The 22,029-nt window shown below is 40.5% G+C and overlaps 2 protein-coding genes across 2 annotated transcripts; one reads left to right on the forward strand and one right to left on the reverse strand.

Moving 5' to 3' along the window:
* Nucleotides 1-756: 756 nt before the first annotated feature.
* LOC147301189 (transmembrane protein 205) lies at nucleotides 757-6,645 on the forward strand. The gene is made up of 4 exons (XM_086283383.1): nucleotides 757-867; nucleotides 1,561-1,783; nucleotides 2,675-2,838; nucleotides 2,925-6,645. The coding sequence occupies exons 2-4, from the start codon at nucleotides 1,684-1,686 to the stop codon at nucleotides 3,225-3,227; spliced, it is 567 nt and encodes a 188-aa protein (XP_086139509.1). The 5' UTR covers nucleotides 757-867; nucleotides 1,561-1,683; the 3' UTR covers nucleotides 3,228-6,645.
* A 2,629-nt stretch (nucleotides 6,646-9,274) lies between these two features.
* On the reverse strand, nucleotides 9,275-19,787 carry slc35d1a (solute carrier family 35 member D1a). Its single transcript, XM_086283162.1, has 12 exons — nucleotides 19,370-19,787; nucleotides 19,028-19,061; nucleotides 18,838-18,924; nucleotides 18,132-18,199; nucleotides 17,949-18,020; nucleotides 17,762-17,830; nucleotides 17,431-17,533; nucleotides 16,685-16,777; nucleotides 16,072-16,139; nucleotides 15,771-15,849; nucleotides 15,605-15,687; nucleotides 9,275-10,681 (listed from the first exon to the last, which is right to left on the reverse strand). The coding sequence occupies exons 1-12, from the start codon at nucleotides 19,477-19,479 to the stop codon at nucleotides 10,576-10,578; spliced, it is 972 nt and encodes a 323-aa protein (XP_086139288.1). The 5' UTR covers nucleotides 19,480-19,787; the 3' UTR covers nucleotides 9,275-10,575.
* Nucleotides 19,788-22,029: the final 2,242 nt, after the last annotated feature.

Below are 22,029 nucleotides of genomic sequence, written 5' to 3' on the forward strand. Positions count from 1 at the left end.
TCAGTGCGCCCCAGGGTGGCTGTGGCTACAATGTAGCTTACCATCACCAGTGTGTGAATGGGTGAATGACTGGATGTGTAAAGCGCTTTGGGGTCCTTAGGGACTAGTAAAGCGCTATACAAATACAGGCCATTTACCATTTACCCAAACCTATGCACAACTTTACAGACTACCATCTACATGCTGTAGCTGCTTACTGTCACCAGAGGGCAGAGCATGTAAAGCTGATAATCGAAACAGAGATTATACTGAAATGCAAAGTAAGACCTGATTACATTAAAGATAATACTGCAAGAGGCATTCCAATACAATTACAGGCTACACAAGATAAACGAGACAATTTAAACCACATCATAGATAAATGTAGCCGCAGTAAAATATCTGCCTTCAACTGCAAAGTATACAAAAGAAGACATGCAGAGGTAGATTAATGAACTCACCACATACTTAGACAGTTGGGGGTCACCGACTGTGTCTGCAGAATATCCAATCCTACATTCCTATGTGGTCTGTAAATTTGTGGTTTGCTAATTTTGAAGATCATGCTTTAAAACTAGTGTCATGAGCTATTAAATTACATCGTTTTACTTCTAGAGGGACACGAGGAGTGGGCTATTTTCCAAAGTCATCCTAGTTACCACAATTAATTTTTTTAATTTATTTTTTTCTTACTGCAGAGTGTATGGAAACTTTTACCCGTTGAGGGGGAACGAGTATCTGCTGTTAAGACTACACGGGAAGTTTTTCCAGGGGACATCTTCGCGGGTCCGCCCTTTCTACAGACAGCGATAGTAGCTGCCAGCCGGTTTGGTAAGTTTACTATAAAGTGAACTGCAGCAAGGCGCCCGCAGTCTTTTGCCAGCACAGGTAGGTTCTTCACATTGTTTATAGCATTAAGTCTTCTTTCTTTTATCATTATAAAGCTCTCAGTTAGCTATTCAGTAAACGTTTTATAAAGTGAGTCACACAGTTAACCTTAGCTACCTGTTAGCTGTCAGTCAGTGTAGTTTTGTTACTACAGCTACCCAGCAATTTTCGTTAGCCGTGACTTATTATTGTAAAGGTGACTTTGACGATTTGTAGAAGCCACACGACTCGTTAAAACTTAAAGCTATCGAACCACCTTCGAGTGAAAAATTATCACAGCACTTCTGAGTTGTAGCTGAAGTTCCCTGTGTAGTTTTATGTGCAACAGAGGTGTTCCAGATTAACTGAATATTTTCATGCCCAACACATTAGACACCGCCTCTGCAGCTCCTTAAAATAAACTACGTATTAAATAAGATGTATCTGTTGTCGGTTTACTGTATTTAGTACGATTTTCGTAATTTTATTAATTTTGAAAATATATTAGTTTCCGCAACCTAACAGGAAAGTTTCTAAAATCGTTTATTGCATGTATTGTTATTTGGAAAGATCGATAAGCTTTGTTTGTAAAGCTGTGTCAAAAGTTTATTGCTACTGTGGAAGATTTGCCACAGTAGCAAATAATTTGCTGATAATTCGGCATTTAAAGCCAACATTTGTAGCTAATGGCACTTTGATTTTGCATGTTTGCAGCTGAGTACTCCTGCTAGTCCTCCATTCAGGGGGGAAAAAGAGGAAAACCCCAGGTGGTGGGAGAAAAAGCATTACCTGTTTTGCACACTTGATCCTAGAGGAGAGGGAGGCCGTGGAGAAAGCATGCCCACTGACCAAGAGCCCACCTTCACTGTGAAGCTACTGCAGCTGATTCTGATCTCCACTTATTGGGGGATGCAGATTTGGGTCACGTTCGTTTCAGGTGGGTATAAACATGCACACAAATACAGGATAAGAGAATGATAGGAAGTACAAGTGGTCAATAAAGAGATACCTGTTTAGTTTATAATCATTACTGAAGCACAGATTTTTTTCTAGTGAAAACTGGAGAAAAAACCCTGGTATCAGTGTAGTCTCAGCCATCCTGAATGTGACACAATTGGATCAGAGTGTGTGTTCAGTATGTCCGGGGGCAGGGGGGGTTGTAACAGTTCTGCAAAACCCCAATTTATGTCATACTTCGGTTTTTAGGTTTTGGTTCTTACAGGCCCATCACTTGGCCATGACTAAAAGAAATTAGTGCCACTATTCTGACATATTTGAATTTCACTTGGTAACTTTACAGTCTCTAAACATGATTGCTTTCACCAGATTACTCATTAACACCACCACATGCATATCATGGGACAGAAAGATGAGGACAAAACAATACCGTGGATGTTTGTGACACACTTTTAGTTTCAGAATCATCAAGCATACAATGCTTTTAAAGTGCAATACATTGGTTGCACCTGGCTTTTTGTAGCTTGCAAAGTTTACACATATTGAATTTGTTATTATAAGGTGTGTACATTCCTTGCTTATGGAGGAATGCCCTTCACAAACTTGTGACCTGACCTTCCTGTTAGCTTTAACGCTGCAGTATGTTTCTTTTCTTTAGTATAACTGTGGTCATATTATGTCAGTGCCACTAAAAACTCTTCATGTAAATCTATTCCTGTATCTATATTATATAATTATAATTTTGAGATGAAACTTGATTTCAGACTTTGTTGTTACTGCTGTGAGATAATAAAAAAACTTTTTTTTTTTTTTCTTTAAATAAAATAGTATTGATTTTGCCTGTGGAGTTAATGTCCTCGATTCTGCTCAGGTTTTGTGATGAACAACCACCTGAACAGACACACGTACGGCTTTATTCAGAGTCGTCTGGTCCCGTTCTATCTCCACCTCGGTTCAGCCTGTGCTTTCTTTAACCTCACTATCTATGCTGTGTATCACCCAAGTGACATGTTGGATGACAAAGAAGCCTTTCAGGTATGTTTTGTTTTATCATATCATTACATTGCATGACACTCATTTTGAAACATTTCCTAAATCTTTTTCTCTGCTTTTGCCACCAGATCTTCATCTTCTTTGTGTCCGTGACGGTTTCGGCCGTCAATGCTCAGTGGTTTGGCCAAATGACATCAGAGATTATGGCTGACATGCATCTTATTGAGCAGGCATGCGGACTGGGTCAGGATATCGGGCTGTCATCCAACCGTGAAGCTTACGCTAAACTATGTGAGACGGATGTCAAATACAGACACCTCAGCAGCCGCCTTTGGCTCTACAGACTGCTGTCCTCTCTGTGCAACCTCTGCTGCATTGGCTGTAACTTCTACAGCCTATGTTACATGGCCGAGAACCTTGTTGCACTATAAAGCTGACACATCAGGACTGTTGGAACCTTTAAATCAGTCCCTTACAAATCGACAAACACTTCATTTTTTAATTGAACCTATAACTTATATATTTAATTCATATTGTCTTCCTCTGTAAAGTGTGCAATGAAATGTCAGGTAAGCCTAGTTGCCCCTCCTAGCGCCAGAGGTGTGGACTCGAGTCACATGACTTGGACTCGAGTCAGACTCGAGTCATTAATTTTATGACTTTAGACTTGACTTGAAAAAATGTTCTAAGACTTGTGACTTGACTTGGACTTTTACACCAATGACTTGGGACTTGAATTGGACTTGAACCGGTTTACTTGAAAAGACTTGATATTTTACCCCAAATATAAAATTTAACATGCATATTATATAGAGATTGAAAATGTGACGTCATTCACGGGTAGAACCGCAAAGGATTCTGGGAACTCGTGGCAAGCGGTACTAGCGCACGCAGGCTTTCAATTGAAATCAGTTATACAGCGATAAAAAGAAACACAAAAATGTCAAGAAGCCGTTGTATTATTAACTGCAATAGCCGGTCGCATGACAGCCACGGGAAGCCGACGGGTAAAGAGATCGGTTGTTATCGGATTACGTCGTTGAAGAGAAATTGTTCGAGCCATGTTTCCGAAGTAACAAAGACGCGACGGATGGCCTGGATTGCAGCCATTCAAAGATCAAATATAACGTCCCAGAACACTCCAGCTCATAGGTTAGTCTGCTCCAAGCATTTACACGAAGGTCAGTCTGCTGTTGTAGTTAATACGTCATTTTCATAACATAATTAGTGATATAGGTTACAAGCAAGTCTGGCGCTGAACAGAAATTGTCGCGCTATGCTCCTTTGTTTATTGTGCATAAATAGTGAATTGTCCTGACACAATATTGCGTTTCGCTTCTGTTATTATGGTACATTGACAAAAACATATACTTTTATTCACAGGATAAAACAGGTTTTTTGTATCACTAATTGCCCAGTACGATTACAGCATACAATATTGTTGTCACTGCTACATTTCTGTGATGGGTACCAGAAATTATTTCCACTACTAATTAATTACCGTTGAGCTCAAAGGTCCTATTAATAAACGGTTAAGGAATGTGTATTTATGACGACGATTTGTGAGACTGGTAAACTTATGATACGTACGATGGTCTTTCGTTCTACACCAGGGGTGTCAAACTCAAATACACAGTGGGCCAAATTTCAAAACTGGAACAAAGTCGCGGGCTAACGTTAATATTTATTGAATGAATCTTTTCTTATGGACTCAAACACGTTTTGCTGAAAAACTGAATATGGAACAAGCAAAGCTTAATACTAAACAATATATATATTAGCTGTATAATACCAGTAGGCCAGCTCTGATAGTAATTTGGTATGGCTTCGCGGGCCAAATGTAATTAGGCTGCGGGCCAAATTTGGCCCGCGGGCCAGAGTTTGACACCTATGTTCTACACGGTGCGTTTCAAGGTCCTGCACCCATCCGTCGGTAAACTGTACCTGGGCTTGTTGCAGTGACCTGAAGTTACTAAACTTCATGAGTGTATGCACTCACTCCAAGAACCGTATGATTATAAATATGCATATAAATATGCTAAGATGAGATAGCTGACTTCATCTAACTAGCAAATGTTGTCCAGGCTACGTTGGTGATACAGTTTTTTTTTAATGTGTATGATATTTTTGTCATGCGATTTTAAAGCCGGTCCTACAACCGCATCCAAGAATAACATGCAGCTTATCTCAGAACTGTCGGTGAAAATTATTCTTGGAGCTAGGTTTAATTGAGCTGCATTTTAAAGAGGTGCAATTTCACAATTTGTGTATATTTTCTAAGTTCACTATTTTGTCATGTGTTGAGAAAAACACAGATTTTAAAATTACATGGTCTAATATTTACATTTAGCATAACTGCAACATTATTTTTTCGTTTTGTTTTTTTTAAAGACTCGAAAGGACTTGAAATTCAAAGTTTCAGACTTGTGACTTGACTCGGACTTTTACACCAGTGACTTGAGACTCGACTCTGACTTGCCTGACATTACTTGAGACTTGACTTGAGACTTGAGGATAAAGACTTGAGACTTACTTGAGACTTGCAAAACAATGACTTGGTCCCACCTCTGCCTAGCGCCTTTGGGAGTAATGAAAGGACACTGCCTTGTTTCTCTCATAAGGCTTGTGGAGAGGTGAGTCAGTGAGTGCAGTGTGGAATGCCTCAACTTTCACCTAGTTTGCGTTCACGGTGTCGGCAGCCTGTAGATTTCCTTTCACTACAACAGTTGCCTTAATAGTAACATCGAGCCAGTGGATTTTTTTTAAGCTTTGTTGTAGCAATACAGAAGAGGCCACATCAGAAAACAACCCAATCCACTTGATATTTTTATAAGTATGCAACAAAAGGGCCCCTTTAGTTAGGGAAACTGCTCCAATTCTGCTCACTCCCACTCTTTCTGGTTGGGTGGAGTTTTTATCCCATATTTAGGGTAGTGTCACAGGTTTGTTTAGCTTCCCTTTAAATTGCTTTAAGATTGTGTGGGTGTGCGTGTGTGCTTCATGCTTCAGAGTGCAAGGTTGTACTATCTTTAGTTCTCCTAGCTCCTGTTGAGATGAAAAAACACTTTTACTGTGGTATGCATTCGGCGCTGCTTTTAGCTGTGCTGTGCATTAGTTAAACTGTAAACAGCTCGTTTGTATTTATTGAGGCGAGGGAGGAAGACTATTCTGCCGTACAGCAGGTCAGTCTAGTTGTGAGAGTCGTCTAACAGGTAGACCCTTGATCTCCTGCTGAGATAATTGTTCTGTTGATCAGTGTAAATCAGTGGTGACAAATGGCATTAAATAACTATTTTTGTTTAACAGCTTTGATGGTTGTAGTGATCTGCTGTCTAGTGATGCATTGATCCAGAAAATAGTGTGGGGACATGTTTTTTGATGTGGTTGAAAGTATTGGAATTTGCTGAGTTGATGTGGGTCTACTTAGGCTAAATGTCTGTAATAGTAATAATAATAGTGCCCCCAGAATGTCACAATGAAACTGAAAGACGTACATTAATACATGTGCAGTAACGTTTCCATTACCTCTTGAATTTCCCTTGGCCGATAAACATCCTACAAGGTGTTGCATCCTACATTACTTGATATCATGTGTTCAGTGTGAAAGGCACTTGTACTGGCACTTACCACAGGTGATGCTGGTTGAGCAGACACTCATTTGACCCCTTTTCTTCTATCCGATATGGCAGGAGACTTGCTAGTACACACGGCACACACTACTATGGTTCTAGTACATCTAGACTTGTAGCTCAGGCAGGTCTGTATTAATTTGCCAGCAAGGGTTCTGCCTACTTGTGGTTATAATCAGCAGCTCTAACACTTTACATAATTATTACATCATAATACATTCAGACTCAGACCCGTAAGCAAATGTCTGAAGACCTGAATGAATCTCTGCATTTGATGTTTTCACTTAATATCCAAGCATGGCCTCTGTAAAAATTTGAACCTTGCATTTTGTCTAAAAGGAGAATATTATTTTGTATATAATGGTGAAGATTTAAAGTATTGTTTGGTCTGTATCTTGAATTCCTTGTGCTTTATTTTATAAAACCTCAGTTTGTTGTACATTAGGGTGTTTATGCACTCTCTTTATGGGGAAAATTATGTAGGCTTGAAGTGAAATCAATTTATATTTAAGTTGTGTTTTTCCACTACAGTTTTATCAGGCTGTTTTAGTCATAGTTTGAATATCTCTGAAGTCTTTGTTTCACACTCTGAACACTGAGGATCTGTGCTCATTTCTTTTAAGCTGTGTCTTTGCACATTGAAATGTTAAATCCCTTCCTGCCAGTGACGGTCGCTCCTTTTTGTACCTGCCTGGTTGAAATGCATCAATGTGTTTCATCTTTCTTCTGTTTGTAGCACATGTCTATGTAAAACTGCCGTTAACACCAGCACTTCCATAATTGAGAATTTACAGCATAGTGTGGATGTTAAAACTGCTGTTTTGTTCAGACTGGACTGACGAAGGTGCCTTTTTATGTGCCCATTTGTGGGACTTTTAAAAAAACAAACAAAAACAAAGCAATGCAACATTTGATAGCTGCACATGTAAGACAGGACACTGCTGTCTGTAAGTTCAGCCGATTTTTAATGTGTATATTGTATATCAATTTAAATGTGGTATGAGTATTTAGTTTAGGTTACCTTTTACATTAATTTGTGGATATTTATGACAGTTTAAGTTTGAGGTAATGGGTTTAGTTGTACTCATTTAAGTTATGACCTGCAAGGTCAGAGAAGGTCATGAGTTGTTAATGGTAGTGGGTTTGTATCCATGATGTTTCAGCATGTGACTTTTTGTATTCAAATTATTTTCTATAAATTTCATGCCTCAACCAAAGCTTGCTGGTTTTTTTCTTTTATCTATCTTTTATCCCTCCAAAGTTGTACACTAATATGTTGCACACAATGTAAGATGTTTTCCATTCAACTCACTTTTATTTTATTTATATAGGAGTAGCTTCAAGAGGGGAAAAAAAAAAAACTCTTAACAGGAAGAAACCTCAGACAGAACCAGACTCAGGTAGTTGCAACCAACTGGTGCAACTGGCTGGGGGGGAGGCTAAAAACACACTGGAGAGAGCAGAGCCTCAGCCTATGACTGAGGGAGGTTTCAGTGTCACCTGATCCAGCCTCAACTATGAATTGAATATTGGAGAAATATGCTCTCTTCTAGGCTCTTTGGGTTGATTAAGATGTTCTTTGTGCTGGAAATACATTTGATTTTAGGTAAGGGAGGTCCTTTGGCAGATTCCACATTCAGCAGCACACAAGGCCCTCTTCTTAGCTGTGGTGATCTTGTGTGGTACTGCCCATCAGACTTCTTGTAGTTTGCCAATGTAACAGTGAATATACTTATTAAAAAGTAATTCATAACAGCTCAGCTGCTGTGTTAGATCGTTTTTCTCCTCTTGGCCTTTTATATCCGTGAGAGAATATATCCTTAATGCCTGCTTCTGTGCTTCATGCACTAGATTGAAGTATGACTGAAACGACTTTGAAATTACTGACTCTGGGAGTCTTTGCATATTTGGATTGAGCAGCACTGGTTTACAGACTTGTACCAACCACATGCTTCCATAGAGTGCCAACTCATACTTCTGTACTGTCTGGTCATTAAGAGGAGTTAATAGTGGGATTTGTGAGGGCTTTGATGGTAACTGAAAAACAAAATCTTGCTTTCTACAGCATTTGCTGCCTCCTAGTGGTGGCAAATTAGAAAATAATTAAGGTAGAAGCCCTTTTGTTAAGCTTAGTGCGTACTAAACTCTACATTTATGCCTTTAAAATGCTAAATCGTTCCTGAGAAAACAGTGTTTTAGAGTAGATCTCAGTGCACATTATCTAGTATAAAACTTTAAAAGTGGGCCAACAGCATTTTATTAAAGGTGTTGCAGAAGGGGGCGCCATCATGCTACTGTAGTTTGTGAAGAGCTGGAAACGTAATATTTAAACAGTCAGTTATAGAGCCGCGCTGAATTTACTTGGAGTGAGCATCAACGTTTTTAAACTTGTTTTTGATAGTTTCTGTGAAACTAGAAAATGTTTTTACTTTAGAAACACAAAATCTGGCTAAACAGGGAATGCTAATGATGCAGATGTTAAAAAACATCAGTTTGGCTAACATTTTTATGGTGTGTCATAAAAAGGCACACAGCTAAGAGTCTCTGGTTGGAGCTGAACTAGAGAAGCTGGACTTAGCCTTGGAGGATAACTTATCAACCTGTGAGGTAAACTGGCAGATATTTAGTCTTTTCATCCTGCATTGCTGTAATCAATGTGGCACTTTCCCCACCAGGGAGTAACAAAGTCTGAAAAGTACAAAGACTGTAAAGTAACTCATCATAACTTTGAACATTTACTCAGCATAAATGCTATCTTACCACGCAATCCTACAAAACACTCAAGTGTGTACTCTGAACATTCTGTTAGATGCTGGAATGACATTACAGCAATGCAAACAACCACTGCATTAAGTCAAGAGTTTTTAATGTAAAAAATACATTGTGTTCCAGCTACAAGATCATGGGTACTGTGTTTGAGATGTGATCAGCATCTACAATTCACTAGCCACTCCACCTACAAATTAATAAGTCTAAAAAAAAAAAGTAATAAATATAAACTGATGATATTTATGTTTTGTTTTTTTTAAAAGCAGACACTTGTACCTGATAATTGAAAAAAGAAGGGGGAAAAAAAGAGTTCCTCTCATAGTACTTAAAAAAACAACAACAACAATAAAAACCCTGAAACAAATTTCAGGAACATACATTAATCTCAATGACTGTAACAGGAGGCGTGGCTGTTAGTCACTCTTCTGCAGATGCTACCTCAGTTAAAAGTGCGATCACATTTTGTCAAAAAACACAAACGAATGATCCCCTTGTACAAATAACAAACCATATATACTGTTTGTTAATTCTGCATAGAGAGAACCAGTTACAGCTTTAAGAGTCCACAACAAACTTTCTCTAATACTGAAGGAGCAAAATGTAAACTGTCATCTCAAATTATCACCCCAAAAAAGAAGGCGATACTATTTAAAGCCACAATCCTTGATGAGAACTGATGGCCTGCTGCCCATCCGCTTTAGTTGTTTTGAAGGATGAGGTCCGGTCAGTGTCGTTACGTGTGTCTTTAACAAGCGTGTGACAGTGTTTGCGCAAAAAATAAAATAAAGTATGGAGACAAAGAGTTAAACGGAAAATGACAGTGTCAGTGCATCTCACTGTGCTCAGAAAGGCATCTATAGTTACATTCCTTGTAAACAGCAAAACTGAAAGGCAAGAACAAGGATTGTGCCTTTTTAAATAACTTCCTTAATATTCCCATTGACTCATAAGTACACACCAATGTGTAAAACCAGCTGATCGCGCCTGTGTTCCATAATCTCAACATTTAACTTTAAATGTTCTGTCTAAATATCAAATGTTTGTATAAATATTTTTCACCTAATGCTCCCTTATTCTCAAAGCTCACAAGAACAGTATCAAAATACAACATAAAAAAAAAAAACAACAAAGAAGCTTATCTAAAAATCAACCTACAAACACTTGGGAGGGTTTCGTCACCATGGTAGCAGCAGAGAGGCATGGCAATGGTACTGCTCCATTTCCACAAAAACACACTGCGGAAGTGTCTGAAACACTGTTCCCACCAATCCCATGCCTTTACTGCCAAAATACTCCATAAATTACACTTTTACTAAAAAATAGAGTTTTTTTTGTTCATCAGCATAAGAATAAAAAAAACAAAAAAACAATCCAGTGTCTGTCATACAACCACCTTGCCCTTGATATCCAGCTTGGTGTTTTCATTTGCTTTGCTGGACTGTTCCTCTGTAAGAGTGATGTACGAGTACACCAGGCTGCCAGCAATACTGCAACAAAATTGAGAGAGGTGACATGAAAATGTTGTATCAAAACAACATGCTACAGCACATCAAAGTTGTAGAACTAGAAATAAGATCCAGCTGACACATCTGAATTCCCGCAGGGCTGGAATACAATATTATCTGTGTTAACAGAAACTTTTTATTTTCCCACCAGAAGAACAGATGCTGAGAACAGTTTGTATTTAAACTGAGAAACAAGAATTATCATGCTAGTGCTCATCATGCTATATTTAATCAGACTGTTTCATTTCTGATTCTGTATCAGATTTTTCATACTTCAACAGAAGTAACATTTTGTGCACCACTGCCCAATCTGCATAAAACTGAACCCCTACAGCCCCTCCTGTAGGTGGTGGGATCACAGGAGGGCAGACTTGTAACTACTTCAGGCTAAGTCTGTTCAGGCCCCTGTGGGCCATTCCCAGTTCCATGGTGGGACCCTGGAAACCAAGTCCCAGGCAGGATAAGCTGGTCCATTGATCTTTTGGCTCATATTGGTTTTCTGAACCACTCCAAGTTTCCTTTAGGAGACCCAACCAGGGGAAGATTGCCATTCACAACATAGTTTCTGGGATATTTGGAAAACACAAACCCCTCTGCCACATTAAGGTGGCAATTCACAGAGGGGCAGTGGCCCAATCCTCAGTTTCTAGGACTAGCTAGCAATACATGGACTGTAACTTCTCTGGTGACGCTTGTGGTGTATGGGGTTGAGATACTGATTACATATAGTTGGGATCTGTAACCAGTTTCTTACAGAAGAGCTGGACTTTGTTCCACTTTGGAAGTGTCCCAGATCAGATTACATATATATATATATATATATGTGTGTATATATATATATATATATATATATATATATATATATATATATATATATATATATATATATATATATATGTGTGTGTGTATATATATATATATATATATATATATATATATATATATATATATATATATATATATATATATATATATATATATATATATATATGTGTGTGTGTGTGTATATATATATATATATATATATATATATATATATATATATATATATGTGTGTGTGTGTATATATATATATATATATATATATATATATATATATATATATATATATATATATATATATATATATATATATATATATATGTGTGTGTGTATATATATATATATATATATATATATATATAAATAAAAAAAATATAAATAAATGCAGCTGGATAGCGTAGTGGTTAAACTACACGCCTTTGGAACAGAGGATCGCAAGTTCAATTCCTGCCTGGGGCGTCTGTATCCAGTAAGGGTCCTAAGGCTAGACCCCCTATGCTAAGCAAGCCTACCGCAGACATGAGCGAGACAGATAAATATGAAGGCATGCCGGCTCGGACGTCGCCCGGATCAACAAGGTCCGCGTCAGGTGTTGAGGAACCAGGGCACCCTGACGAAAAGTGGGCTACTGGACGAAAACAGGGCGTTGTTGGAATGCTACTACGCAAGTAACCCCGGCGGAAGGGGCTACATGAATAGGATGAGGGACCTATGGATTCTTCGATACCCAACATCCACAATGACGGCGAAACAACTAGTAGCTCAGTGTTCCAACATTCGAAAGAAGGGACTGCTCTCACAGCTAGAGATTGACGAGGTACAACACAAATGCTACGGCAAGGAGGAGTCAGGACGCCAGGTCAGGGGGGAGATATCATCACCCCCACCCGAGATTGGGTACATAGCCCCAAGTGCGATAGGAGAAGGATCGTTGAGTGCGAGAGGAACTGACCTGAAAAATAGGATCATGGCCAAGCTTGAAACCTGGATCCCCCGTAGCCGGTTACCAAGATTACGTGAAGTACCCTCAGAAGGTCTGCTAGATGATGTTAATGCAGCACTACGGACAATACCTACAACCACGGTTACCGACACTAACAAGCTGATCTACAATACGGCAGCAGTGATCAGTGAGATGCTTGGCTACAAGTTGAATAGCCACAAGGGGCAGTACCCTCCATGGAGAAGGAGGCTAGAGGGCAAGATCAAAGTAGCACGGAGGGAGGTTAGCCAACTAACGGAGTTGCAGAAAGGTGCGACAAATAAGGTGCCTAAGAAATACAGCAAGCTGTCCATACCTGAGGCCTTGGAAACTGCCAAGCAAAGACTCACAGCCTTGGCCAGCCGCTTGAGGAGGTACACCAGAGAGATAGAAGGCAGGAGAATAAACCAGCTGTTCTCCACAGAACCAGCAAAGGTGTACTCTCAGTGGCAAGGGAACAATAAGAGAACAGCACCACCAAGGCTGGAGACAGAACAATACTGGAAGAGCATATGGGAGAAGGATGCAACCCATAACGGCAATGCTCAGTGGCTAGAGGATCTGAGGGCAGGGTCCAGTAACCATCACAGTGGCAGATATCCAAGAAAGGGTCTCCAGTATGAAGAGTTGGACAGCACCAGGGCCCGACATGGTTCACACCTACTGGCTGAAGAAGCTGACTGCACTCCACGAGCGTCTGGCAGCACAAATGAACCAGCTGCTAGTTAACGAAAGACACCCGGAATGGCTAACTGAAGGCCGGACGGTCCTGATCCCCAAGGACCCCAAGAAGGGACCGGTCCCCTCCAACTACCGACCAATAACCTGCCTCAGTACTACATGGAAGCTCCTGTCAGGTATCATATCGGCTAAGATGAACAGGCACATGGGTCAATACATGAGCGGGACACAGAAAGGAATTGGCAAGAATACCAGAGGTGCAAAACACCAGCTACTGGTAGACAGAACAATCAGCCGAGACTGCAAGACCAGACTGACCAACCTGTGCACTGCCTGGATTGATTACAAGAAGGCCTATGACTCAATGCCCCACAGCTGGATACTGGAATGCCTAGAATTGTACAAGATCAATGGGACCCTAAGAGCCTTCATCAGGAACTCAATGGGGATGTGGCGTACAACACTAGAGGCCAACTCCAAGCCCATAGCACAAGTTACCATCAAGTGCGGGATCTACCAAGGAGATGCTCTGTCCCCACTGCTGTTCTGCATAGGCCTGAACCCCCTCAGTGAGATCATTAACAAGACTGGCTACGGATACCGACTACGGAACGGAGCAGTTGTCAGCCACCTCCTGTACATGGATGACATCAAGCTGTATGCCAAGAGTGAACGAGACATCGATTCACTGATCCACACTACCAGGCTATACAGCAATGACATTGGAATGTCGTTCGGACTGGAGAAGTGTAGTCGGATGGTAACAAAGAGAGGGAAGGTAGTCAGAACTGAGGGGATTGAACTACCAGAAGGCAACATTGCAGACATAGAGGACAGTTACAAGTACCTGGGGATCCCGCAGGCGAATGGGAACCATGAAGAGGCCGCTAGAAAGGCTGCAACCACCAAGTACCTGCAGAGGGTCAGGCAAGTCCTGAGGAGTCAGCTGAATGGTAAGAACAAGATCCGGGCCATCAACACGTATGCCCTGCCCGTGATCAGATACCCTGCTGGGGTAATAAGCTGGCCAAAGGAGGAGATAGAAACCACTGACATAAAGACAAGAAAGCTCCTTACCATGCATGGAGGGTTTCACCCCAAGTCCAGCACCCTGAGGCTGTACGATAAGCGGAAGGAAGGGGGCCGGGGACTGGTGAGTGTCAGCACCACAGTCCAGGATGAGACAAGGAACATCCAAGAATACATTGGGAAGATGGCCCCAACTGACCGAGTGCTCAGTGAATACCTCAGGCAGCAGAAACCCAAGAAAGAGGAGGGAGACGAGGAACCATCATGGAAGGACAGGCCCCTGCACGGTATGTACCACCGGCAGATAGAGGAGGTGGCTGATATCCAGAAATCCTACCAGTGGCTGGACAAAGCTGGACTGAAAGACAGCACAGAGGCACTAATCATGGCAGCACAAGAACAAGCTCTGAGCACAAGATCCATAGAGGCTGGGGTCTATCACACCAGGCAAGACCCCAGGTGCAGGCTGTGTAAAGATGCCCCAGAGACAATCCAGCACATAACAGCAGGGTGCAAGATGCTAGCAGGCAAGGCATACATGGAACGCCATAACCAAGTGGCCGGCATAGTGTACAGGAACATCTGTGCCGAGTATAACCTGGAAGTCCCGAGGTCAAAATGGGAGATGCCCCCAAGGGTGGTGGAGAATGACCGAGCTAAGATCCTGTGGGACTTCCAGATACAGACGGACAAAATGGTGGTGGCTAACCAACCGGACATAGTGGTGGTAGACAAACAGAAGAAGGCGGCCGTAGTGATCGATGTAGCGGTTCCGAATGACAGCAATATCAGGAAGAAGGAACACGAGAAGCTGGAGAAATACCAAGGGCTCAGAGAAGAGCTCGAGAGGATGTGGAGGGTGAAGGTAACGGTGGTCCCCGTGGTAATCGGAGCACTAGGTGCGGTGACTCCCAAGCTAGGCGAGTGGCTCCAGCAGATCCCGGGAACAACATCGGAAATCTCTGTCCAGAAGAGCGCAGTCCTGGGAACAGCTAAGATACTGCGCAGGACCCTCAAGCTCCCAGGCCTCTGGTAGAGGACCCGAGCTTGAAGGATAAACCGCCCGCAGGGGCGTGCTGGGTGTTTTATATATATATATATATATATATATATTTTTTTTTTTTGCACTAACTTGTCTTGTAGCACCTTGGTTCCTGGAGGAACGTTGTTTCGCCTCACTGTGTATTTTTAAACTGTATATGGTTGAAGTGACAATAAAGTTGAACTTGAACTTGGATATACTTGCATTCTACTACTACCAGAGAATATGCTCCAACTACACGGGTCCTGAGTTCTCACTCCCCTAGGGGAAGGTCTATGCCAGGGTATCAGAGAGGAGGGGGTGACATTATTTAACCCTCAGATTCAGGAGAAACATGAGATCTGTTTACCTTATGTTCAAACCTAAGAAGTTAGTCCATGAGAAAATGTAGTCTCCACTGAGTACCATTCCAATGTATGTCACCAGGACATTCTGTAAAAATGGAGAAAACATTAACAAACCTGAGCATTTTGCATTGTTTTGTATTCAACAGTTCCCTCAAGCACGCAGCTCACCTTAATACAACCCACGATAGTAGTTGTTAATGCTGAGTTGTACTGTGTACACAGCACAGTAGAATACATCAGAATAAACCTAGGAAAAATAAATAAGTAATCATGTTGTAAATCACTCAACGTTTATTGGAGCCTGAAATTGGATTTCAAAATGTTAATGCAACATTGTAGACAAGCTGCAAGACAGAACTGAGACTGCAATACCGATCTAAGAGCAAATCACAGAAATTTGCCATCATCCAGATGTTGCACTGATAGTGAATTCACGCATGCCACATTTAATCTCAAGCCTGTAACTTACCCCATGACACACGACAGGGTGAACTGGGTGAGGAACAATGCATCCGACCAGCCCTCATATTCCACTGCCTGAAAGGAGAAGCAGAGTATGGGAAACAAACTGACAACTAACAAATACATTAAACATTATATTTGTGTCAGCATTAAAAGCAAAGAAAAAAACGATTGAAACACGTTTGATTAGTAAAGTAAAATATTACATTAGTGGTTTTTGATGTGTAATGTCACGCATTCACTTAAAGAAAGTGAGCAGCCTAAAAACTGAGGCGTTTTAGTTTATATCCATGGTGGTTGCTCAGTCAAGGGAAGTACTTGATGCTGCTGTAATAACTCTGCTAGGTGCATAATAGCATCTTTGTGCCTTTCTGGCTGCTGGGCCCCAGCTGGGCAACCCAGAATGTCTGCCAACACTGACCAAATGAAAAGACAGCTCATATTTACGGCACACACCCATGCTTAGACATATGTTCGCTCACTTAAATGCAGAATTAAACCAAGCAATAACCGGTCGGTACTGAAATCATAACAGCTCTGGTAAAAAAAAAAAAAAGCATTAATTTAACAAATATAGTGTTAAAGTAGTAGAAGTAGAATAATAAATGCTAACTCCTCACCTTCTGCATATCTCCAGTCACATGAGCCAACAGCAGAGTGGGAATTATCATAAATAATGCATTGTAGTACAATAATCCATATTTCCCCAACTCCTGAAAAAATGAAAAGGGTAGAAAAGCAGGTGGGAAGGGAGCAACAGGAAAACACAAGTAATATGCAGAGCCAGAACAGAGTGCTATTCACAGGTCTTTCAGTGCATTCCTCACTAAGTAGCATACAGATGTCATGCATGGCACCACCTAAGACTTCTTGTGTATGCTCTGTTTCACATGGCTTCATCGGCTTCACCCCCTCACTCATACACACCCCTCTCGTAGTTGGAGCTCAGTCCTAGGAGATGGCGCTCCATAGGCGTCATACACTAAATTTGGATCGGCCCTTGCAGAAACGTGAGAACTGAGTAGTTCAGTTTGCCCTTGTGACATTAAATATGACTTGAACGAGCTTAAACAAGACATTTCGGAGTCAGTCCAAACAGATCTGAAGACTAATCTAAAAAAAAAAATGTTTAGTTAAGCACAATGATATTTTACCAAAACAATGAATCACAAATATTTTCTCTTAATCTAATCAAATTAGTGGGAGTAAAAAGAACTGACTCAATGTATTTCCACACGCCAAGTTCTTTTGAGCAAGATACTGAAGGACAGTTCGAGTTCTCTACATTCACACGTAATCAGCTCAATGCCAAATACAGCTCCCACCCAACAATGGTCACTATTCATCAGATGCTGCCATCACATACCTTTGCGTCTAATTTTTGCTTTACATAGGCTCCGTTGGCTGCAGTCAGGATGTCGTTCAGGAGAATGAACATGTAGCCTTGCAGGTCAAATGATAAGTCAGCACTAGGATCAGAAAGAAGAAAGGGCAATCGAAAGTGTCAAGAAAATAAATAATGTGTTCAGTTGGCTAACATTTAAGCTGTAGTTAAGCTGCATTTAGGCAGGGCTCCTTTACAACTTCCTTGAAGATAATGGCAACTAAACTTGGACCTATATCCCGACAAAGCACCTCTTTGTAGTGAAGGTAAATCTTGGTTAACAGCCAGCACACCTGGATTTAGTAGAACTTACCTCGCGGCTATAAATGCCCCAAGGATCATTGTAAACACTGTCAGCTGAACTGGTCTGGAGAATTTCTTCCTGCCACAAATTAAATACAGTAAAGAAATTCAATATGACCACTTAGAACTGGAACCGAACAAAAAAAGGACCAGTAAATGGCGAAGAAAAGTAGGTTATCTGTTGTGTGGGATCTTACTTGAGCAGAAATCCCTCGGCCAGCATAGTGAATAAGATCGAGAACCTCCTGAGGACTGTAAACATGGGCAGACTGGTGCACCAGGGCGTAAACGGTGACAGAAAATCCATTAAACGAAAAACATCAACATTAATAGCCAAATAGTTTTTAACTGTGTGAATTTTTACAAAATGTGGAGCTTACTTTAGCCTTTTGGTTCCAAATAAACCAGTGATTTGATTTCCCACATACAGGAGAGGTAGAGGAAATGTCTAGGAAAAAAAAAGGAAAAAAAGGATAGGGAGGTTTTGTTAAGTAGGAACAGCTCCAGCATGGTTAAATGAATTTTCTGATGGACAGGCAGCGATCACCATAAACCTGACCTATTCCAGTTTCTGGGGGGGGGGCAATGCCATTTTTCAAAGGGTGAAGAAAAAAATAAAGGCTAATATATCTAATGCATATAGAGTATGCTAGTTTTCAGCAATATATTTCAAAATCTAGTTAGACACAGCTTGACTTAATGCATAAATGCTTTGAGGTTACAAGCCACTTACTCTATGTGTACAGTGCTTAATGTGTCACACAATTTGGGGTTCAATATTTAGCCCAAAAACATTTATACCTTTCCAATTAAAAGATAATAACTCTGTATACTTTCTAAACCACAGTCACTTCAGGTACTGCAGACACTGCTAAACTATTTCTAATGAATCTGTTTTCTTTTTTTTAATATATGTCAATACTGATATGCTATTAATGGGAAAATAGTTGCTTATATTGGCCAAATTATACATGTTAGGCCTCTGCATTTGATATTTGGACTGTTTATTAAGAGATGAACAGACTGCATATGGACCTCTGGAAACTAGTAATAAATGACTGGTACTCTTCATTTAGAATATCTCACCTTGCGAGGTATGGTCTCATCGCAGTCTGGGAAGCTGATCACCCTTGCAGCCTTGCCCACCCACAGCACAATCACGGTGGCTAACATCTGCACAGAGATTCATGAAGAAATCAGTGTCGATACCTGCCTGGTTTTAAGGTGTGGTGTCAGCTTGGTTAACGTAAAAGAAGAAGTTACACGTATCACGTACTTGTCCTATTCCGACACATATCGACGACGGGAACCTGAAAAAGTAGATGAAACTCCAGTAAATTTTAATGCTTTAGAAGTTCAGCACACTGTAGTTAGTAAGCTAACCTCGTACTTAACACTCAAGGGTTAAAATGTTGCCCAACACAGGCAACAGAAAGAGAGGCTCCCTGCAGTGTGAACCACAAGATTACCATCACTGGATAAAAGTTGCCGTTAGGCTAATCAGCACCGTGGTGTTGCCTGCTCTGCTCAGCCTGCACAACTTCCACAAGCTAGGTTAGCTAGCATGGAAACAGCTTATCGACCGTAACCGTTACAGGCGTTACCGCTATGCCGTTACCTGTAGTTAGTGAGGACACTCTTGTTCACCACGACGATCAGGAACGAGCTGAGACCGTAAAACCCGGCGGCAAACAGCTTCACGACCAGCGTCGGAGGTTTGTCCGCCATCCCCGACAAGTTCTCATTCCTCTCTGAGAGTCGGCTCTTCCCCTGCCCATCACTTCTTCACTGTAGGCTCACCCACCTACACACACACACACACACACGTTTCACAACTTCCGCCCCAAGTCTGAGCATCACATTACGCGCAACAAATTTAACCACGAAATTTAACCATGAAATGAACGAGTTTTTTTGTTTTTGTTTGTTTGTTTGTTTGTTTGTTTGTACAAATCTAGCACTGCGAATGAAATCACCAGCCAGGCTTAGCTTATTTTTTGCATTCTACTTTCTTTTGACATGGAGCATTAAACTTAAAGCAAGAATCGGACGGATATTTGATCTTTCCTGCAGCTTTATTATCCCCCCAGCTTTCACAAACACATCTGATTTACAGGCAGGTCGGCACTTCCCGGTTTTTAACCTGACATGTGATGCGATTAGTCCAATCACAAATTAGAAGGTTTTTGTTGTTGTTCTTTATTACATGTAATTGGGGGTTAGGCGAGATAAGTTATTTATTCACCACATTTCAAACACCACAGCTAGTCAAGATAAATTCAAAATCCAAGATAAAAGATAATAACGGCAATAACAATAAAAACAACAAAAATTAAAACAAGGGCGATGGCATAGCTACACTGTTAGTTAAAAGCAACCGTGAATCTAAAGCTGTGCTCTTTACAAAATAGCTAGGGTTGGAGACGATGTGACCGCAATGGGTAGCTGGTTCCAAAATGCCCAAATGCAATAGATATTTATTGAAAATGTTTATGGTGGCAACTACGAAGGCTATAACTAGGCATTGCCTCCTACAGGGCAATGGGTTGTTTGGAAGAATTATAATAAAAATACATTTAAAAAACAGAAATGTACATATGTGAACTGCTAGGTAACCAGATCTTGCAGACCTTGAGATCTACTAGGTTTGTATACATTAAACACTATAGATTTATATTTAGGGCCAAAATCATTCAAAGATGTATAAACAATCTGTAATATTTTAAATTTAATTCTGTATTTTACTGGAAGCCAATGCAGGGAGACGACAATTGGAGTGATATGGGAGGCCAAGGAAAAGATCATTGCAACAGTCTACAGAAAAACAGGCATGAATGAGCTTCTCCAGATAAAAATATCCCAGTTTAGCCAAATTACTAAGATCCCAAAAGGCTGATTTAGTTACAGCACAAATATAGTTAGTGAAACTAAAGCCCTCTTTTATTGTTGCACCAAGATTTTTCACACAAGTTTTAGATTTGTGGTTTTACATATACAGATATAAAGTTATAAGTAACCCATGCAATTAATTGCATGAATCGTATTTCACACTATGATCACATGCAGCAGCAGTATAAAATGTATCTCCAAAAGTTGATTCTGTACATCTGGACGTAGCGTTTTCAGTGGGAGAAACATTTCGTCACTCATCCAAGTGACTTCTTCAGTTTCTGGTGACTACAGGTTTCCCCGGTCTTCTAAACAGTACATTTGCATAATGACTGTTGTTGATCAACAGTCATGAGAATTTGCATATAATCATGATGAAGGAACTGACCTCCCAGCCCATTGTTCCTTCAGTGGGCTGTTTTCAGTCATTAAACACAGCACATGACAGGAACAAGTATGTTCTGGAGACAACAGAGCTCTGAGGGTCCCCTGTGCCGAAATATGCTCACCTCACCTACTTCCAAGGTGCACGTTCAGAGGTTAAAGCTACAGCAACATGTGTAGGAAATGTCATAACTTTATTGTTTGACTAACATATTTTCAGCTTATTGCCTTCATCATGATGAAGTAATAAGCTGAAATTTGTCAGACAACAATAACTTGTTGATCCTTGGAGAAAAGGAATAGGTTGTCAAGATGGGCCTTTGTTGATGGGGGTTTACTTTTCTTCCTTGGGCTATTCCTGATTAGTTTGCAGGAGCATTGAGGCCACGGCTATTGGGACGATTAAAAAACGTGATGCTTTTATCCCAAACATAAATGGATATTAAAAGTCTTCTGGATAATGAGTTTGGTTAGCTAGAGTTCACACAGATTTACACAAAACTGGTGAAGGTGAATTTGATTCAAAGCAGATAATTTTTGTTTTCTTTCAGTCTAGTTTTAAGAAAAAATGCCTGGCTGTAATATCTCATTAATTGTTGGATGGATTGTCTTGAATTGTGTTTTATATTTTTGACTCTTGTTAAAGATTATTAACAGTTTTCTGTCACTTTAATTAACAGGTTGTATTTTAAACCTAATTTTCTTTCCTATATTTTGAGGGTTGTAGATTATAAAGGCTTGAAATAAAGCATTAACGCACACGAGGGAAATGTTAAGATATGTGCAGATAAGATTAAGAGTTTTATTGCTGCCTCATATCTGTCCTATGATCAGGAATGTCTTGAACTTCTGTCCTTTGCCATTTATATCTGCTATGTATGTGGTAGAGTTCTTGTAGCATTACTCGTCATCATGTTGCCGTCTTAGGACATACATACTACATTTATTTATATATGTATAGACATATAAAAAGTGTGTGTATGTGCACCCCCATGGGCTAAGGTG

The sequence above is a fragment of the Aulonocara sp. 'chitande type north' Nkhata Bay genome, linkage group LG23 (genome assembly GCF_057382095.1).
Source record: "Aulonocara sp. 'chitande type north' Nkhata Bay isolate Kocher_YH1m ecotype deep benthic linkage group LG23, A_spYH_male_GT1.1, whole genome shotgun sequence".
NCBI classification, from domain to species: Eukaryota; Metazoa; Chordata; class Actinopteri; order Cichliformes; family Cichlidae; genus Aulonocara; species Aulonocara sp. 'chitande type north' Nkhata Bay.

Coding starts and splice junctions, on each gene's coding strand:
- slc35d1a (XM_086283162.1), bottom strand. CDS start 19,479: ATGGCGGACAAACCTCCGACGCTGGTCGTGAAGCTGTTTGCCGCCGGG. Junction 16,140..16,684: donor TGACTGGAGATATGCAGAAG/GTGAGGAGTTAG, acceptor TTCTCCTTTCAG/GCAGTGGAATATGAGGGCTG. Junction 15,688..15,770: donor CTATCGTGGGTTGTATTAAG/GTGAGCTGCGTG, acceptor CCATTTTTACAG/AATGTCCTGGTGACATACAT.
- LOC147301189 (XM_086283383.1), top strand. CDS start 1,684: ATGCCCACTGACCAAGAGCCCACCTTCACTGTGAAGCTACTGCAGCTG. Junction 1,784..2,674: donor TTGGGTCACGTTCGTTTCAG/GTGGGTATAAAC, acceptor GATTCTGCTCAG/GTTTTGTGATGAACAACCAC. Junction 2,839..2,924: donor ATGACAAAGAAGCCTTTCAG/GTATGTTTTGTT, acceptor TTTTGCCACCAG/ATCTTCATCTTCTTTGTGTC.